This window comes from Drechmeria coniospora, chromosome 01 (genome assembly GCF_001625195.1).
Source record: "Drechmeria coniospora strain ARSEF 6962 chromosome 01, whole genome shotgun sequence".
Taxonomy (NCBI): domain Eukaryota; kingdom Fungi; phylum Ascomycota; class Sordariomycetes; order Hypocreales; family Ophiocordycipitaceae; genus Drechmeria; species Drechmeria coniospora.
In genome coordinates this window covers 8,142,196-8,160,887 of record NC_054389.1, presented here as the reverse complement: position 1 = coordinate 8,160,887, position 18,692 = coordinate 8,142,196, and the positions used below count along the sequence as shown (strand labels likewise).

Here is an 18,692-nt window from a genome sequence, read left to right as displayed (position 1 = left end):
TTGATCCTTTTCGTGCTCTGCATGCGCGTGTACGTGGACGAGCGGTAGAGCAACGGAGCGGTGAATGCTGGCGACCGGGCCGCTCCCTCCGCGTCCCAACCCATACATGTCCCGTGTTCACTCGTCGAGCCATGCCCTGAACGGGAGATCGAGATCCCCTTCTCGCTGATCACGGAGATGGCAACATCCGTACGATTATGATTAATACATGTTTGCTCCCATGAGGGAAAAAAGAAAGAATAATTACAGCAGCCTCGCCGGTTTCGTCATGGCTCACGCGCAATATACAACTATTACATGTATACGTACATGTAGGGAACCCGTACGGAGTTTGGTGTACAAGTACAACGACACGTACTACTCGTATGGTGCCCTGTCGAGTACAAGTACAAATCGTTACGCACGAGCCTCGCCGAGGCGCCGCAAGAAATGGAGAGCGGCGTTGAGCAATGGCTGATCAGCGGCAGCCCTTTCCCTTTCAGCGTGGCCATGCTTCGCCCAGCCTGCCTGCCTGCCTGTCTGCCTGCCTGCCTATCTCGTCTACACCCTGGCCGCTTCACTCGTCGTTCCTGCCCTCTGTTGGCTTTCGGAGTGGCGGACTGCCCTTTCCCTGCCGCCGTGACTTGTCCTCCTCTCCTTCCCTCTCCTGGCCTATCCATCCTTCCCCTGCCGCCACCTTGCCTCCCTGCCTTCACTGCCCACCTGACGGCTTGACGGTTGGGGGCCTGAGGACGCTCGCCAACCCTCACGACGACGAGCCGTCGACCAGGCCGCACCGCCTCGCCGCTTCGATCCTCCATTCGCCCTCCGCTTCGTCAGCTCCAGCTCAGCCGGTGATCCGTCGGCGGCCAGCTGCGCCGCCACTTTTGCCTAGGCCATCGCTGTCTGTCGGCTTCGTCACGCTTCGGCCAGACTTTTCCTCGCTCCCTGCCGCCTGGAGGCTCCCGACTCGGCCCTCGACACGAACCCCCTTGGGCCTTGGAGTCGAGCCTTCACCGCCTCAATGTGCTGCTGCTACCTATTCTGTCCTTCCTGACGATATGGAGCCTGCCGTTGCCTTGGACATAAACAATTCGTCCTCAAAACGCGCCATCCCCCCTTGCCCATGTCGTTGCCTTCTTTCCTCTCCTCTTGCCTCTGTCTGCTCTGCTAATCCATGTTTTGAGGGCAGACTTGGATGACGCTATGAACATGCATCCGTGCCAACGCACGACTCACCGGAGTAAACGCCGACCCGGGATTCGATCCTGGTTCTGCTGACATCACCCGGCTCCGTGCTGCTGTGCTGCTGGCTTGATGACGAGGGCCGATTTTTCAAAGTTGGCCTTCCCCTCCGTCTTTCGCGGGCTTGTGTCCATGTTGTACCCGGTTTTCAATCACTGCCGTACGAGGCCGGCTTCATTCGTCGAGCGTGCACGTGTGCATTAGCTCCGTTCATGTTCGCACGCCCTGACGTCCATCGACTGCCATCTTCCATCCTGGTGATCTGACTCTCAAGTAGACGGTCTCCTCGAGATGTCAAAAGCAAGAAAATGCGCTTACAGCTTCGAGCCAAGGGCTGGGGCGTGTTTGTAAACCAAACACACTACTTGTCTGGCCGTGTCTTGCCTGCTTGGACCCATGGAGGTTGAATGAAGAATCACTCAACGCTCGTAAGAAGTCCTCAAGGGACAACGGAGCAACCTGTCCTTGAAGGGAGCCGTGAGTTGGCCTCGAATGTTGTCCCTGAAAACATGCAGACGACTTTGCTCATGGCCTTGATAGCGTACAATAATTTGTTTGTCCCGCCAACAGAGCGTCTCGCACTCGTCGCAACATTCAAGTCCAAATCACGTCAGCATGTGCCTATCCAAAGTAGCGTATGGAATACTTCGCGAACAATCGCACAGTCAAGCAGGCTTTATCGACACGTGCTCTCCCATAGCGTGACTCGTTTCAACGCTTTCCTTGTCAAGGAAGAAATCGCCACGGAGTTGGTTGCACATCCGCGTCATGATCTGGGGTGCACGGTCCGAGAAGCACAAGGCCACATGTCCAAGTACGAAAGGATTGGATCCGCGACGTTCCCTACGCGTCCTTTCATAACCAACCTTGCATGCTGGGGGGTTCATCGAAACGACCGTCTAGAAACGAGACGAGGATATCCACGGAATGAAGACCAGTTTGAGATGCCAGGGTCATTGCCTATGCACGGATTCGGGGGCGAGCCGCAAGCAAACTGGACCCTTCTCGACGTGACGTGATGGCCATCGGCAACGTGACGGTGAGCGGTAGCCATGGCAAGCTGTCTTGCTCCCCCGTCCAGACACGAGAAACCAAGGCTTGAAATCACTGGGAATCTGACTCGGCCAAGGAGTATGGCACACGCTCCGGTATTCTTCACTCTTGGCATCACTCGCTACAAAAATTGGAACAAGTTCTCGGCAGAGCTCCCTATGCGGTGCAAGAAGCCCAAGGAATAGCTCATGCGGAACGCCAAGCGCCCTGGCAACCAACTTTGCAGGAACTGACGATATAGGACTTGCCGCCCTCGAAGAAGCTGCAGCAGCAGGCCAGAAGAGTCCACCCAGCCACCGCATTATAGTCTGGTAGGGGTCAAGTGATGCTTCTGCATGCCAGGCCGTGCAAAATCTTCGTTGGGGGCGTTGCGGACCTTGGTCAGTCATCCTATCCATGCTGTATATGCCTCGGATGCAGTGTAACATTATGGACAGGAGACGTAGGGTGGCGAGTTGAGAAAAGGAGGCTCCCGAATACGCCGACCATGGTTCATCGTGGCCTATTGTCTCACGATGGACAGATGGAGCTCTGAATGCCGGAAATGGCTTGCATGTTTCTCCTCAGAGCATTCCGCCACAGGTGTGTGTGTAAACGGTTTGTGTGCATATGACATGTGTGTGTGTGTGTGTGCCACTTCAAACGAGCTCTGATGGGAAGCAAGAGTTGCCACGGCGTGTGATGTATACGAGCTTCTCCTCTTCTCGGTCAGCAGAGCCGACGTGCTCGTGTTGTGGACGCAACCCTGACGGACCCCATGACCGCTCTCTCCTCTCGTAGCGTGGCATCTCCAAGTGACGAATCACTCGCATGGAAGCATCCGACTCCGAAAATATTCGCCCTCGACCTTTCCGGCTGTGTGATGGCGAAGCCGGTGGCGGCCGACGGTAACCTGACAGCCGCCTCGGAGAGGGAGGGGGTGGATGGATGGACGAGAAGATGGTGGGCAGAGGACCCATGACGGCGGCTGGGGGCGGTCGTCGACGCCGCAGATCGATCAGTCCATGGTACGCAATGGAGAAGAAAGGCCTTATCGCCGATGGGAGTCGTGTCTCTCGGCAACTGGGCCGGGATCGAAGGTTAGGCCCTCCAACGTCGTGCTTTCTCACCAATCCACGCAGGGCCGGCGATACGCTCGACGAGGGACCGAGCAGACGAGTGGTGAGACCAGGCAGCGACGTACGGTGAGGCGTCCTCCAAGAGGCACCGCAGCCGTGACATGTCGACGGCCTTGACGGGATCCCGTGGGGGAGGCGAGACAGAGGCGGGCATCCATGCACCGTCGAACCCCTGAGCATGGAGAATCCGTGACTTCCATCTAAGACAAGAAAGAATCCTGCTAGCCTTTCTGATACGTAGCCTCGGAGCAGCTACGAGGACACCAACTTGCTCGCCTCTACGCTTTTCAGCCAGAGAGGACCGTCTACCAATGGGAACGGATCGCAGCAAGAGAGCAGCGGCACTCTGTCGCCAAGGAGGCGCGAATTCGCGCTTTCAGGGGTACGATACCCTGCTGCCTGACTGCCGTCGGTCCAGCTATCTGGCGGTGGCTGGCTGGCAACTCCCACCTTGCATACCGGACCCCAACGACTTGATCAGAGCAGGAAGGAAAGCTGCTGGTTTGCGGTCAAGGCTTTGCCCATTTTCATGGCGAATGTCCTCCTCGCCGGTGGGTGAGACATGAAGCCCCGTTTTGCCTGTCTGTCAACCGGCACTCCCCCTTGCGCCACGAACCCCGTCCACGTTGGGTGCTGGAATGTCATGTCTCAGACACCCAGTCGCAACCATGTAACGAGAGACGAGCGAGCGAACTTCCCCAGACAGGATGGGCCAACGACGTCCCCAGCGGTTCGGCTCGACAGCACTCGACATCTTGTGCTGCAGACGCGAGGGAGAAACGGGGGTCTCTAGGATGGAGAGTGTCTTTTGCGCGGGGAACCTCTGCCGATGCGTGAATTCGCACTTCGTTTGGCATGACCGGCAAACTTCTTCGGCCATGGCAAAATCTAGGCGGATGCACCGTACAGAGTCGAGGTGCTCGCGGCTCTAGGCGGAGCGTGGACCGCGCACGGCACGTCTGTCGTGTTACTGCAACGGTCTTGCAGAAAAAGCAACCTATTGTGGTCGATTGTACTCTGACCGCTAAGCATAGGAACGAAAATGGCGAAATAAAGGAGAAATACTTGTACATTGGCTCAACGACGGCGAAATGTCGTGCTGAATTTGAAGTGAAGGATGGCGTGATCCTGTGGCTATTACGGTATATCCTGTAAACCGAAGGGGTTATTTCCGCCATAAAAAAATCAACATTGTCAACCGAACGAGGCCGGCTTTCTCGTTGAAGGAGCCTCATGTTGTTGAGGTAGCGCGCCCTAGCTCTAACTCGCCACCGTTGTCGATGTTACCAGGTAGTACGTGGTGTTCATTCACAATTTCATGGACTTGGTTTTATGGAGGAGAGACAAACGAGATAAATGGACAGCTCGGCAAATAGTCAGAATACGACGTTAATCCCAGTCGGCGGTAAATGAGGTACCTATAGCACGATCAAAAAATACGATCTGCAATCGACACATCCCAAGTTATGGTGTAGCCGGAGCGACGTATCCCTTTAATGGTTCATGCCCCCATCACTCGCTGGTGTCCAACACCAGGTGAATGAACTCTATTGGAATCTCAATGGATTCGGTGCGATAGATGGGCGAAGAATATTGTCCCTCGCAGGGGATTGTCCAGTTGACTCTTGTTCGGGAAATTCTAGCGCAGGAGGATTCACATTTCAGATCATGTCATGCCACGCCATCAAGTATTAACCCTAACCTCCCATTGACATAGTTGCAGCCTACAACACCTCGTTATGCGTTCAAGTCATAAAGGCACGTAGTATAGTAACTGTAAGGTTGTATCTATTGGATAATGAGATGTAAATCCCCCATGGACTTGCACAACAGGCCGGAGGCAGCCCTTGACCGAACAACTTGCAGCTCGAATGGTGCCTTGGATGGATTACGCATTCGGTCGCGGGCCTTGATTATCGACTGCGCAATTTTGGTATTTTTGGTACGAGAATAGGACGGAGTATTACGTGCTTGCTTTCTCATCTTGTGGACGATTCGCAGTACGTTGCTCTGAACGCAGTACGTTGCTCTGAAGTACGAATTAGCATACGGTCGGTTGTCACCAGAGCGATTCCCACGCTCCTCGCTTCCGACAATGTCATCCAGCTCCCACGTCAAGTCACATTTACATTATTGGCCGACTTGGATGTTACGGCTGGCTAGACATGAATTCTACATGGGTATATATCAATGCATGTGGGATATCTAGTTAAAAACGAAGTCATGGCCATATGTGATGGATGGCTAAACATGAATACCCAATGTGCCAAGGCGTCCAACGTTGACCCCGAACTGTTGAAAAAGTACGAAATTCGATTAGACATTCTGCATTGCGCATAATACAGGACAATGGCAACAGTTGCGGAGGGAGTGAGGTGCAAGGTTCATTTCGCCATCGAATTCCTTTTGTTCTTGAGCCAGGGGTGAAAATAAGCTTGCAGGCAGGTCAGTCGATCGCTGGGAAGCCATGCGATGAAGCACTCCAGAAAGCTGGTCAAGTTTTCCTTGTCCACTCCTACCATGTCGCTGACGAGCGATTCAATATCTCTCTTGGGCGGCAGAGGGACAGGGCCCTTCCATTCACCTGCAAGAATTAAGCTGTGTTAGCGACGGTGAAAAGGACGGCGCGAGTATAGATAGACCGATGTGGAGAGAATCTGGCCATGGACAGGCACCCACCATCTTCTTGCCAGTATTTGCCTGCCTCTTCACTGCTTTGCAGCAGTTCCTGGGGCGGTGGACCGATGAGTGCTGTGATGGCTGCAAGGTGGTGTGCATCGTTCAGCTCCTGGGACTCATGGTCGTACACCTTGAATAGGCTCTCGCCGCGGAGAAGATCCCAGACCTAGACCCAGTGAAAGGCGGTCCATTAGAGAATGCAACCGGGGTGGGAGGCATGGTGGGCGGGCCATACCAGCAGACCGGCACCCCAGGCATCTACGCTGTATCTCCAGGGCATGTTGAGGATGACCTCGGGTGCCCGGTAAGGGAGCGGCATTGCGTTCCCGCGCTGCTCGCTGCCCACTCGAGCCTGGCCCAAATCACAGAGGATGAGGGGACCTTTGCCGGACATCTGTATTGAGAGACCTAAATGACGGTATCACCCACCACTTTGCGGGGCGACGGCTTCTGGATTTCGAGTTCTTCCATTTTGGAATATATTGACTCGTCGACGATGCCAATGAGCAAATTGTCGGGGTGAACATCTACCAGCGCACCCATCAGCGGCGCTCGCTCGGATAGACATGACGGCTCTATGCGCACCTGTATGGGTGATGCCCGCTTCGTGGAGAAAATCCAAGGCAAGGACGACTTGGGCCAGAGCACCGATGACGAGCAGCTCTTGGAAGACGCCGTTTCTCTGAAGCTCCTGCAAGCTTTTGAGACTCATACCCAGAGGTGCCATGACGAAAACTTCGTGATTGCCATTTGGTCCCTTGATCTGGAAGGACTCGTGAAATTCTCGAACATGTTTCCTGCCAGGGTGATCCTCGGTGTGCTTGGCTAGATGATCATAGACGACGGATTCGTGACTGTACTGCAGCGTGTTGATGTGAACCTTCATAACCCAGTATTTCTGATCACTGATGGCGAGAGAATACGAGTCAGAAACATGGCTCGTCGGAGTCAACGGGGAGCATGCCAAAGTCACCTGAGATTACGCGAGAGCCAGACGGTCGAGGTAGTGCCGTAACCGAGCTTCGCCACGATCTGGTAGTGGCCGCCGATGACATCGCCAATCTTCACGGGATAGTATTCATCGCTCTTGAAGAAAGGAAGCCGTTCTTCCTCAATCTTCGCCGATGCATCGATCTACTCGAATCCGGTCGTTGGAAAATCCCGTGGCGGAGTTGAACGCGAGCCGGTAGAGAATGGCCGCGGGAATGTTGAGACGGACCGCGTCACCGCATTAGAGAAACGAAAGGCCAATCGTGACGGCAACGTTGGAATCGAATGTATCAGCCGTCTTGCTCCCATCTCTGTGGCGATGAACTGTTGACAAGGCGAAAGGGGTGCCATCTATTTTGCTTGTTCAGGGTAGCGGTCAGATGGACGGAAGTTGATAATCCGGAGCCGTGCAACGTGGCATGGCCTTTGGATGCCTTCAGCAGCCAGCATGCCTTTTTCATCTTTCGCCAACATCCAACAACTCCCGAACTTTGGCACCTGCTGTACTAATGCATCATGTGTCGGCAGCTGTGGAAGCGAAGGGAGCTTGCGTCTTGCCCCCATCCTGCTACGGGCAAATGCTTGCATTTTCGAGAATAAACGCCAACGAATTTCCGACTCGATTATTCAGGGATGCTCATTCCAGAGACCAACACGTCATTGGTACCATCCCGAGACACTGCATACGTATTCGTATTATTACGTTCGTACAAGATGCAAGCTGCTCCGTATTCTGTTGACATATGGCCTGTTCGGTTGGTACGGATTGTTGCTGTACGCAAGTTGTCATGATCGCTTCCGTGTCGCGATGTTCGCCGTCGGCCCGTAACGCACAATGCACTCTCGCTTGCCGTCGCATGGCAATTATCACATGCTTCGTGAACAGTGGAATCACGCAAGGGAAAACACAAAGGAATACATCTCGAAACATGCGAGACGGCACCAAGAAGCAACGCGACGACGCCGCAGCTGTCATCCATCGGGCGGCTCTTCATGCTAGTTGTCTTGTATATAGAACATCCAGGCCAGCGGTAAGCCAAGAGAGAAAAGGAACATCGCAAACTCCGTATTTCCATGCATCTTGCCATTCTTCAGCCTGTACTCCGTGGTCCGCAATCCCTTCACGCCGACCCATCGGCGTGGTACGTCGGCAGGTGCGTCAAAACATCAAAGCTGCCCGTGCCAAGCTTGCCGAGCCGGCCCATGACGAGACGGCCGCTCGGCGTCGCGAGGTCGTCCCAGCCACCGTCGAGGACGGCGTCCTTGAGGAAGGCGAGCGTCGTCTCGAAGCTCATCTTGGTAAAGGGGCTGGCGTTGCCCTGCAGGCCCATGCGGTTAAAGGCCGTGAAGCCGCCGTTCCTCGTCATGTAGTCGGCGATGAGGTTCAGGTGTCGGTTGTCGACCTTGATGCCGTGCGACCCGAAAACGTCGCCGAGCTCTCGGACGATGTTGCTTCGGCACGCCTCGACGCCGTACATGGACAGGACGGCGGCCACGTCGTTCGTCTGGATGCGGTCCGGGTCGATGTGGTCGTTGAACCGCTGGACCGCCTGGATGTTGGCACCGGTCGCGTGGATCACGAGCTCCTTCTTCCCCGTCCGCTCCTGCACGACGCGGCAGGCGCCGATGCCGCGAATCTCCCGGACCATCGTCTTCTTGACGGCCGCCTGGACGACGTTGAGCATGAGCAGCTTCGGCACCGCCTGGTCGTACTCGAGCGTCAGCTGGCACCCGTCGCCGCTGCTTTCGCTGCACTCAAACGCCGTGACTTCGTCAAAGGCATCCATGACGCGCCGAGCACGGGCATTGGCCGACGACGCCTTCTCCCCTTCCGAGGCCTCGTCGTCCGTGTCGACGTCCATCGCCTCGTTCTTCTCCGCCGCATCGTCGGCGCCCTCCGCCTCCGTCTCGTCGGCCACGTCGGCGTCGTCCATCTCGCGCTGGATCTCGTTGTCCGCCTCGTCGTTCGGTCCGTACGACACGGCCTCGTGCCGGTTGGCTCGTTGCTTGGCGCTCGTGTGGTCTTCGTCGCCCGAGTCGTCGTCCTCGGCACCCGCCTCGGCCGTCGCCGCCGCGGGAGCAACCATCTCGACGACGCCAACCTTGGCCCCAATGTCCGGGGAGGCGGCCGTCGCCTGCAGCGCTCGCTTCTTGAGCTCGGCCTTGGACAGCGTGACGATGTGCCGCACCAACTTCCTCTCCACGGCATCCAGCACCTCGCCGACGCTGGCGTGGTACATTTCCAGGTATTCCTTGGCAGGGAAAAACTTGAGCTTGATGACGTAGATCTTGGCCATGCCGAAGATCTTGCCGCGGCCGACCTTTTCCTCGACGACGACGCTTTCCAGGATGAACGACATTGGCAGCGCGCTGATCGACTTGGCAAACGTCTCCACCTCCTCGGCCGCGAGGCTGGCGTGCGGGTAGAGGGACATGGCCGGCGTCGCAATGTCCTTCGAGGCCGTCATGAGAATCTCTCGCAGCCGAGGGATACCCGCCGTCACGTTCTTGGCCGCGTGCCCCGCCAAGTGGAACGTGTTGAGCGTCATCTGCGTCGACGGCTCGCCCACGGACTGGCCGGCGACGACGCCGACGGCCTCGCCGGGCTCTATCAGCGATTGCAGATACTTCATGGCGAAGAGAAGCTCGGCGTTCTTTCGGTTCAGCGCTTGGTGCGCGCCGGCCGGCTCCTTGTCACCCTTCTCCCGAATCATGCCGTCCGAGTTCTCCTTCAGGTAGGTCGACATGGCCGTGAAGAAGGATTCGGACAGGACGAAGGCGTTCGTCGTCGGGTTGAAGGCGCTCGTCAGCGGATCCCTCGCCTTCGGATCGCCGGGCTGGGCGTGCTTCACGGCGCTCTTCATGTACTTGGTAAACGCCGCTCGGTTGCTCGTCGCGCCCAGACGCTGAACCACCTCGGAGTCGTATCGGAGCTGGGCCGCCTCGGACACGAGGTTTCGCAGGATGAAGCCAAAGTCCTTGAGGTACGATTGCTTAGTGACGTCCAAGCCGTCTTCGCCATACAAAAACTGGATGATGGAGCCGTCGGCATCGCGAACGGTGGTGTCGTAAGCCACCGAGACGCCCTCGAGGCCTTTGATGACGCATCGCTGAAGGTAGCCGGACCGCGACGTCTTCACGGCCGTGTCGATGAGACCTTCTCGTCCGGCCATGTGGTGGAAGTAGTACTCCTGCGGACGTATGCCCGTCAGGAATCGGCTGCCGATGTATCCGTTGGCCGTGATGTTGGTCTCGAACGGCTGAAAGCAGGGGAGCGTCTTGCCGCTGACCATGATGGGCACTCGCCTGCTCTCGAGCACCTGCTGACCCAGGTTGCAGGAGATGAGGGACGCGTTGACCTTGGAACCCTTGGCACCCGACGTCGTCATGGCCTGCATCTGGTTTCGCGGGAACGGCTTCTCGAGGCCGTTGGGGATGCAGGCCCGTTGGATGGCGTCGGTGATGTCCTTGGTCCCCTGGTTCATGAGAAGGTCCAGGCCTTCCTGCTTCTTGTCGTCGCGGAGAACCTCCTCCAGACGTTCGAGGAGGACGGGATCTCGAGCGTCGGGCACGTCCTTGAGGGAGACGTAGCTCGAGGCGATCTCGCGGCCGACGGTCCTGACAACCTGCAGCTCTCGCTGCCGGGACGTCTCGCCCTCGGCGGTGAGACGCAAGTCGTCCATGCCGCAGGAGAAGGCGCGCATGCCGAGATAGCGGGTCAGAAGCCGGCCCATGGCGGTGAGCAGCTTGCCGGCGGCCGACGGCCCGTGGACTTCGTGGATGGCATGGATCAAGCCGCCGGCGCTCTGGCCGATCTGGGACTTGTCGAGGATGCCGGTGACGAACTCGCCGTCCTGGATCAGCACCGTTCCCTCTTCGGATTTCTTGGAGCCCCACTGCTCGGCCTTGATCTGAGATTCTCCGTGCAGCGTCAGCGGGCCGCAGTTGGGCGGTTGCGTGTTTTTGAGTATCGTCGTGACGACCTGTTTTCCTGTCCACCTCGGCACCGGCTTGAGAATGGCGGGCGGGACGAGCTGGATCCTGTCGCCGTACACGTGGCCGCTTTCCGGTCGGATGGCGCTGTAGACGAGGGCGTGATAGTCGCCGCGGCTGAAGAAGCAATCCCGACTGCACAGGGCGATGGAGACGGAGATGTGATCCTGGATCAGACCTCGTAGCGGCTTGCCCTGCGTGCCCGACAAGTACTGATGGTCCGTGTCCGCAATCTGGAGGGCTTCCGCGCGGGCAACCTCGTTTTGGGGAAAGTGCATGTTCATCTCGTCTCCGTCAAAGTCGGCATTGTAGGTGTTGCAGTTGGCGTAGTGCATGCGGATCGTCTTCTCGCCCGGCAGGACGCGAACTCGATGTCCCATCATGGACGGCTTGTGCAGTGTCGGCTGACGGTTCATCAACACGACGTCGCCGTTGGTCATGTGCCGATATACTTTCTTGTTCCGTATCTTGGGCGCGTTGGCGTCCGTCGGGGCGAGCAGCTGATTCGCGAGGGAGATGCGCTCGTCGACCGACTTGTTCCTCAGCATCTGCACCTGGCCGTTCTCGTTCTCGATGGCGACGGCGCCCGGCCACTTGTAGGCACCGTTGATGACGGCGTGCTGCATGTCTCGGAAGTTGTGACTGGTGACGGGTTCGGGGAACGTGAGCTTCTGGGCGAAGACGGGGGGGACGCCAATCTCGTTCGTCTCGATGTTCGGATCGGGCGAGATGACGCTTCTGGCGGCGTAGTTGACACGCTTGCCCATCAAGTTCTTTCGGAACAGGCCCTCCTTCTTCTCCAGCTTCTGCTTGATGCCCTCTTCGTTGCGCTTAGCAGCCGCACCCTGGACGGGATTCTTATTCGCATCAATCAGCGCATTGACGCTCTCTTGAAGCTCGGTCCAAGCCTGATGCAGCTGGGTAATGTCGGCACGCTCGTTGCTTCTCAGGACGGTATGCACGTGGGCAATCTTGGTGCAGCCTCGCAGGATCATCTTGTAGAGCGAATTCTGCTCCGCCTCGGTCACCTGCGCATCTCCGAGGCGGGCTTCCGGTCGGTAGCGGCTGGGCGGGACGAGAATGGTGGTGATGAAGAACATGTCCGGCGTGACGTCCGGAGAGCCTCTGGTACGCGGTTTCGAGTCGTACAGGAGGGCGACAACATCCTGCTCCTTCTTAAACAGCTCGATCAATCGAGCGCGCACCTCCATCGGGCTGATGTATCTCTGGGCCGCGGCAACGTCGACGGGCCGTTCTTCCTCTTCGTCCGTCGTCGGCTGGACGACTGCTTCGGATTCGGAGGATTCGGTGTCGAGTTTTGACTTTGATTTCTCGTCAAACTGGCGCGTCATGGCATCCTTCCGCACCAGATGCCTCTGGGCCATGGCCGTCAGCTCCTTGGCCGAGAGCGACTTTTCGAAAATCTTGACGTAGCGATCTTTTCGGTACGCCGGCGAGATTCCCGAGCAGGTCGCGCAGTGCCTTCTCTTGGTGATTTCGGCGAGAAAGGCCTTGATGATGTCTCGCCGCGCTTGGGCCATGCCCTCGTGCTTCCGCCTCCCGGCCTCACTCCGTCGGATTTTGACGGTCCGAAGGCAGTGCAGGACGTACTTGTCCCTTTTTCTGATGGCGCTGTCGATCGAGCTGTTTTCTTCGTCCGCCTCGCTCTCGTCGGAGCCGAGGTTCTCCCCCAAACCATCGCAGTCCTTGTCGCCAACGGCATCGACGATGTACGCTTCGCGGATGAGGCCGTGCTGGAGCAGACGGAGCTGGCACATGAACTTGTGGAGGTCCTTGGCGGGTAGTCGAAAACCCCTGCAGTAGACGCAGGTCGCTCGGAGCAAGTGGTACGCCTGGTCCATGAAGATGGGGTGGTAGACTGGTGCGGGGAGTTGGATGTGACCTGGGTGTCCCGGGCAGCTCGCTTGGTTCAGGTTGCAGGTGGCGCACCTGGGGAGCATGGTCAGCAGAGGCCTCGGGAAAGCACGAGGTTCCAGGCACATGGATCTCACGGTTGGTCGCCCCATGATCCGAGGGCAGGGTCGTAGAGACCGCCGTGGACGGGGTTGAGAAGGCTGTCGAAGGTGTTGTCATTCTCGATGCGCTTGACGGAGATGGCTTGTATCTCGTCCGGGGACAGGAATGTGAACTCGACGGCATCGACCTCGGAGGATATGGGCTGGGCGATATTCATCTTGGTCGGCAATCGGCCAAAGGTCTGACCGTAGACGCCCCAGGTGTAGCAAGAGTTGGCGGTTGAATTCCAGTCAGAGGTGAAATCGCTTCTCTGCACTCCATCACCACTTTTTTTTTGGGCGGTGTCTAGCGGCAGAATTCAGCTATGAATCGACTCCGCAGCACTCCACTTCAGGCGAATGGTGTAATTGAGGAAGCAATTCCCCGCACAGTGCGAGCCGAAGGGCTTCCTTGGCCATTGCAGCTGATGAATTTTGGAAATATTACGATATTCTGAGAAGTCAAACATACCCCTAAAATACATGCAAGTAGACAATTTGCTCATTAAGCTGGTTGGTCTCCTCATTTTTATGATATATACTACCCATTCGATTTCCGTTGCTCTTTTATGAGAACATGGGATTCGTACGTTACAGTGCGATTTTCCAGTTCCTTGCTGTCCAATTCACCCATCTTCACACCAAGATTGGGGATGCAACGACACTGTGCATCCTGGACAGGCCGTCATCCGGATACTCCAGCTTTCCCACCATCAATTTACAGTCAGAGTCCTACCTGGAGGTCAGGATGTCTACAGACGACTCTGGCGCAGCAGGAGAAACCGCCGACGTGACGTAACCATTCGAGCATCGTCGGCACTTGCCTGGTGTGTCCATACTCGAGGCTTCTCCTATCCACCTCCCACTACCCACGACGCAATTAGGATGGATTCAGTTTCGATTCTGCTTCATGCTTGCATTATAGCACCATTTTTTTCGAACATGCTCCATGCTGTATAATTTCCGGGACCCGATGTCATCTCGAGAAGTGATGTCTCGGAAATGTCGGCCATGACAATCTCCTGGGTGAAGTACAGGGTATGGTGGGAGGTGTCAGTAGTGGACATCCTATTGGTATTCGACACCAGACGAAGCGGCCAAGAAGAGTCCTTGACAGCTTTCAATCTTTCTCGGTACGGAGAGCGAATGATGCAATGTCAAGCTGAACTTTGGTTCCATGGGAAGAACGCAGCCTTCTGTCATGTTCTCTCCACATGATGGTCCACTGCTGCCAACATGCCCCCATCTGTCGGAGCGGTTGAACAATTGAATGCAGCAGCAACATCACCAACAGGAGGACCCAGGGCAATCAACCAAGCACGGTAGCAAAACAAGAAGTACACGTACTTGCCTCGGATTCTTTTACCTTTACTTCGAACGTCTGCTGACTACTCGACGAACGTAGCGAGTATAGGTCGCAAAGGACTCTCCATACCGATAACGCTCATCCTTTCCTCACGCCAGCTGTATATTGACAACAAGTTTCTTTCAACGAGAAAGAGGAATGTCAGGGAAACAATATAAATTTTCGAGCCCGTTGCTGAACCCAGAACCGGGCACGAACTCGTCTTCACTGTTTGTCGTGGACCTCAAGGGTGCATCGGGCCTGGCTGGCCAAGAATCAAACGGGCTTGACGGCGACTGTTGCGTTGATCATGGACATGGGAAGACTGGACAACGAGGACACAGACCACTTGTGCGAGGAGTGCTCCAGCCAGACCGGCTCTGACCATAGAATATTGTTTTCGGCACTGGTCGTCTCCAGTTCTGCCGAGGAGGGCCAACAACTCTGGATAGGACGATATGTAGGAGAGGCCGTGGCTCGTCTTCACTGCCTCGTCTGACGTTATTAAGCAGCTGGCAAGAAGGAAGCAAGAAGACGAGAAAGAATCAGAAGGCCAAGGGCCAAGCGTGACGGGAGCGGCCAGTGACGGATAAAGCCGGGACCCAACTGGCAGAGCCTTGGTCTCGCCCGGACCGATGGCTCCGATGGCTCCGATGTCGCGGCGCCAACCTGATGATTTCGCCCAATGACGATGTGCATATAAGTTTGTTATTTTCTATTGGACGTACGTGTGACGTATGTGTGAGCGACTTTTTGCACCGCCCCCGCATTCGTTCTTCGTGCCGTTTATAAGCCAGCCTTGTCTGCCTCACCTCTCCCTCTGCCGGTTCACCATCCAAGCATCCACACCGTCCACCATCAACGTCGCCCCAGCGTCCCATAACGTCACCCAGCGTCAAACTTTTCTACGGCAGCCATCCGTTGTTCGTACAACTCGAGTCTGTGCAGATCCCCAGGAAGGCAACGGCGGCAAAGGACAGGCGGCGCTGACGATGCATAGCATTCCAACAACAGGCTCTCGGTAGGCCAACGTGGGGAATCATGGCGTCGTTTCGTGGTAGTCTATCCATCATGATCATCCATCTTCATCTTCAGGTACTGTCTGATGCATGAGCCGGTGCCCACCTTCCGTCTCCGCGTCGTCTCGGTCCGCCCGTGGGTGGTGCCGACGACGCAGGTGCGGAAGGTGCGGCTGAGAATACACGGCCGAAACTTGATCTGGATAATACCAGCGAAAGGATCATGCTTCCCCTTCCCCTCGTCACGGCCGAATTGCGAGAATCCTAACATGCCTAGATACATCCACGATGAGCCCACCCGCCGCCGTCTCCCCTCGCAAGGTCGCCGAGATGGTGCCCCCGCCGGCCAAGTTGGCCGTCCCTACGGGCGACAGCAAGACGCGCCCGCACACGGCAACCATCGACGAGATGCTCGGCCAGTGGGATGACTTCCGGTTCGCGCCCATCCGCGAGAGCGAGGTGTCGCGGGCCATGACGCGTCGCTACTTTGAGGATCTCGACAACTACGCCGAGTCGGACATGGTCATCATCGGGGCCGGATCCTGCGGGCTCAGCGCCGCGTACGTGCTCGGCAAGACGAGGCCCGACCTGCGCATCGCCATCATCGAGGCCTCGGTCTCGCCCGGTGGCGGCGCCTGGCTCGGCGGCCAGCTGTTCTCGGCCATGGTGATGCGGAAGCCGGCCGACGCCTTCCTGCGCGAGGTCGGCGTCCCGTACGAGGACGAGGGCAACTTTGTCGTGGTCAAGCACGCGGCCCTGTTCACGTCGACGCTGCTGGCCAAGGTGCTCGCCATGCCCAACATGAAGCTCTTCAACGCCACGTGCGTCGAGGACCTCATCACGCGCCCCGCCGACGGCGGCGTCCGCATCGCCGGTGTCGTCACCAACTGGACGCTCGTCTCGATGCACCACGACGACCAGTCCTGCATGGACCCCAACACCATCAACGCGCCCCTCGTCATCTCCACGACGGGCCACGACGGGCCGATGGGTGCCTTTTCGGTCAAGCGCCTCGCGAGCATGAAGCGCATCGAGTCCCTCGGCGGCATGCGCGGCCTCGACATGAGCACGGCCGAGGACGCCATCGTCAAGGGCACGCGTGAGATTGTGCCCGGACTCATCGTCGGTGGCATGGAGCTGTCCGAGGTGGACGGTGCCAACCGCATGGGTCCGTCTTTTCTCTCTCCCGAGCGGCACGGAATGGACGCTGGCTGACGAGCAGCAGGACCAACTTTTGGTGCCATGGCACTCAGCGGTCTCAAGGCAGCCGAAGAGGCGCTCAAGGTCTACGACGTGCGGCGCAAGCAGAACGACGCTTGAGAAGAAATGGTGCGCATGCGCAAGAAAGTTGGCACTGGACGGAAGAGAACGGAAGCAGTCATTCTTTTTAGGGGGTTCTCGAAGCCAGCGTAGCTGCCACGAATTGAACTCGCCTGCCGCTACGAATCGCATGTCAGGAACCGCATCCCACCCCTTGGCACGACCGTCGTCGACGAAACGAGGCATTTCTCCCATGCCAAGATTGCCCATGCGTCGAAGGTGACTGGGTTCTTTCCAAGGTTATATTTCCTCTGTCATATCCCAGCTCGTTTGGAAAAAAGAAGAGCCGGTACGGGTTACTGCTTGCATGTCCGTCATTGCAAAGTACGACTCTGCTCCGTATTCGTAAGGCGACCAACACACTGCTCACTGGATGCATGTGAGCAGTGGCCGCCTGAAGTCGAAAAAAAATTGCCGTTGACAATGATGTGGTAGCCGGTAATTACCGGTTTGTCTGGGAGTGTCTTTTAAAGCGCATCATTCCTCAACACTGGTGGTATTCATGTATCCGCGTGTATAGTCCAAGTACGGAGTACAGGCGTAGGCGTTTCCACGTCCACGAACGAGTACGAGCCTGCGCATGCGCCTCGCGGGCAAGACATGCATTCTTGCCCTTGGGTATGGTCGTACGAGCATATCCTTGTCGTCGGCTGATGGGTGCTTGATTTATTTCCTGATTCATTTCGTCAGGCCCGTCACATGAACTTGATCTTTTCCGAGAGCCTTTTGACGCACACACCTACCTTCACCTTCTTACATACACATACATGTACAAGTACACCTGCAGTACGATATATGCTTGTACACCTACCCACATGCACCTACGAGGACATACACCAACAGTGCATACGCCTGCTCCGTACTCCGTACCCTGTACACGCATATGCTCTTTACGTCCTCTGTAAGTACATCCATCTATATCCAGCTATACGCGCCTACATACAGTATACCTGCATGCGCCTACTTACATACAGCATACCTGCATACACCTACATAGAGTATACCTGCATACACCTATAAACACCTGCAAACACCTACATACAGCATACCTGCATACACCTACATACAGCATACCTGCATACACCTACATACAGCATACCTGCATACACCTACATACAGCATACCTGCATACACCTACATACAGCATACCTGCATACACCTACATATAGCATACCTGCATACACCTACATACAGCATACCTGCATACACCTACGGAGTACATATAGCATACCTGCATACACCTACATACAGCATACCTGCATAAGGTACTTACACCTACAAACAGCATACCTGCATACACCTGCATACAAGTACTTACACCTGGGACATTCATTACATACATGCCCACAGTCACCTACACTGACGTTAAGTACATACACCTACACAAGCATACCTGTATAACCAACTGCAGATGCACACTCTGTACATACACTTCTATATACCTACATACACTTATATGCACCTACATACACCTACATACACCTACATACACCTACATACACCTACATACACCTACATACACCTACATACACCTACATACACCTACATGCACGTCCTAGTACCCGCGAGTACCTGGGTGCAACGATTCCGTCTTTGCTTCATCGGTGGGCCATCGTTACTGGGTCATTCATTCTACGGTACAGGGATGAACGTGGCGGATGGATCGGTCGTCGCAGGGGGCCCAGACCCCGTCGCCGTCCGGACAAGCAGCTACAGGTACCCATGCACTGCGCAGCCGTCATGCTGCCAACCGGGAGGTCAACCAATGTCTGCTGCTTCATTTCCATTTTCTGACCTGTCGCCCTCGCTCGTCCATCGATGGGTAGGCGAGCAACGCCGCCGACGATGGTGTCCTCCTTGCTGACGTGGCCCGCCACACCAAGCACGACGAGAGTGCGCCCGCAAAAGTTCCGGACCCGCCATTCAGCGGACAGGT

General features: G+C 56.5%; 2 protein-coding genes across 2 annotated transcripts; one reads left to right on the top strand and one right to left on the bottom strand.

The window, feature by feature from the left end:
* Positions 1-5,779: 5,779 nt before the first annotated feature.
* On the bottom strand, positions 5,780-13,251 carry DCS_02143 (DNA-directed RNA polymerase I subunit RPA1; the record flags this gene model as incomplete). Its single annotated transcript, XM_040799472.1, has 9 exons — positions 5,780-5,979; positions 6,075-6,240; positions 6,310-6,426; positions 6,504-6,601; positions 6,660-6,979; positions 7,048-7,208; positions 7,776-7,836; positions 8,196-13,007; positions 13,070-13,251. 9 exons carry the CDS (start codon positions 13,249-13,251, stop codon positions 5,780-5,782), a joined length of 6,117 nt encoding a protein of 2,038 aa, XP_040660355.1.
* A 2,473-nt stretch (positions 13,252-15,724) lies between these two features.
* On the top strand, positions 15,725-16,756 carry DCS_02142 (uncharacterized protein; the record flags this gene model as incomplete). The annotated part of the gene is made up of 2 exons (XM_040799471.1): positions 15,725-16,604; positions 16,662-16,756. The coding sequence occupies 2 exons, from the start codon at positions 15,725-15,727 to the stop codon at positions 16,754-16,756; spliced, it is 975 nt and encodes a 324-aa protein (XP_040660354.1).
* Between the last annotated feature and the right edge of the window lie 1,936 nt (positions 16,757-18,692).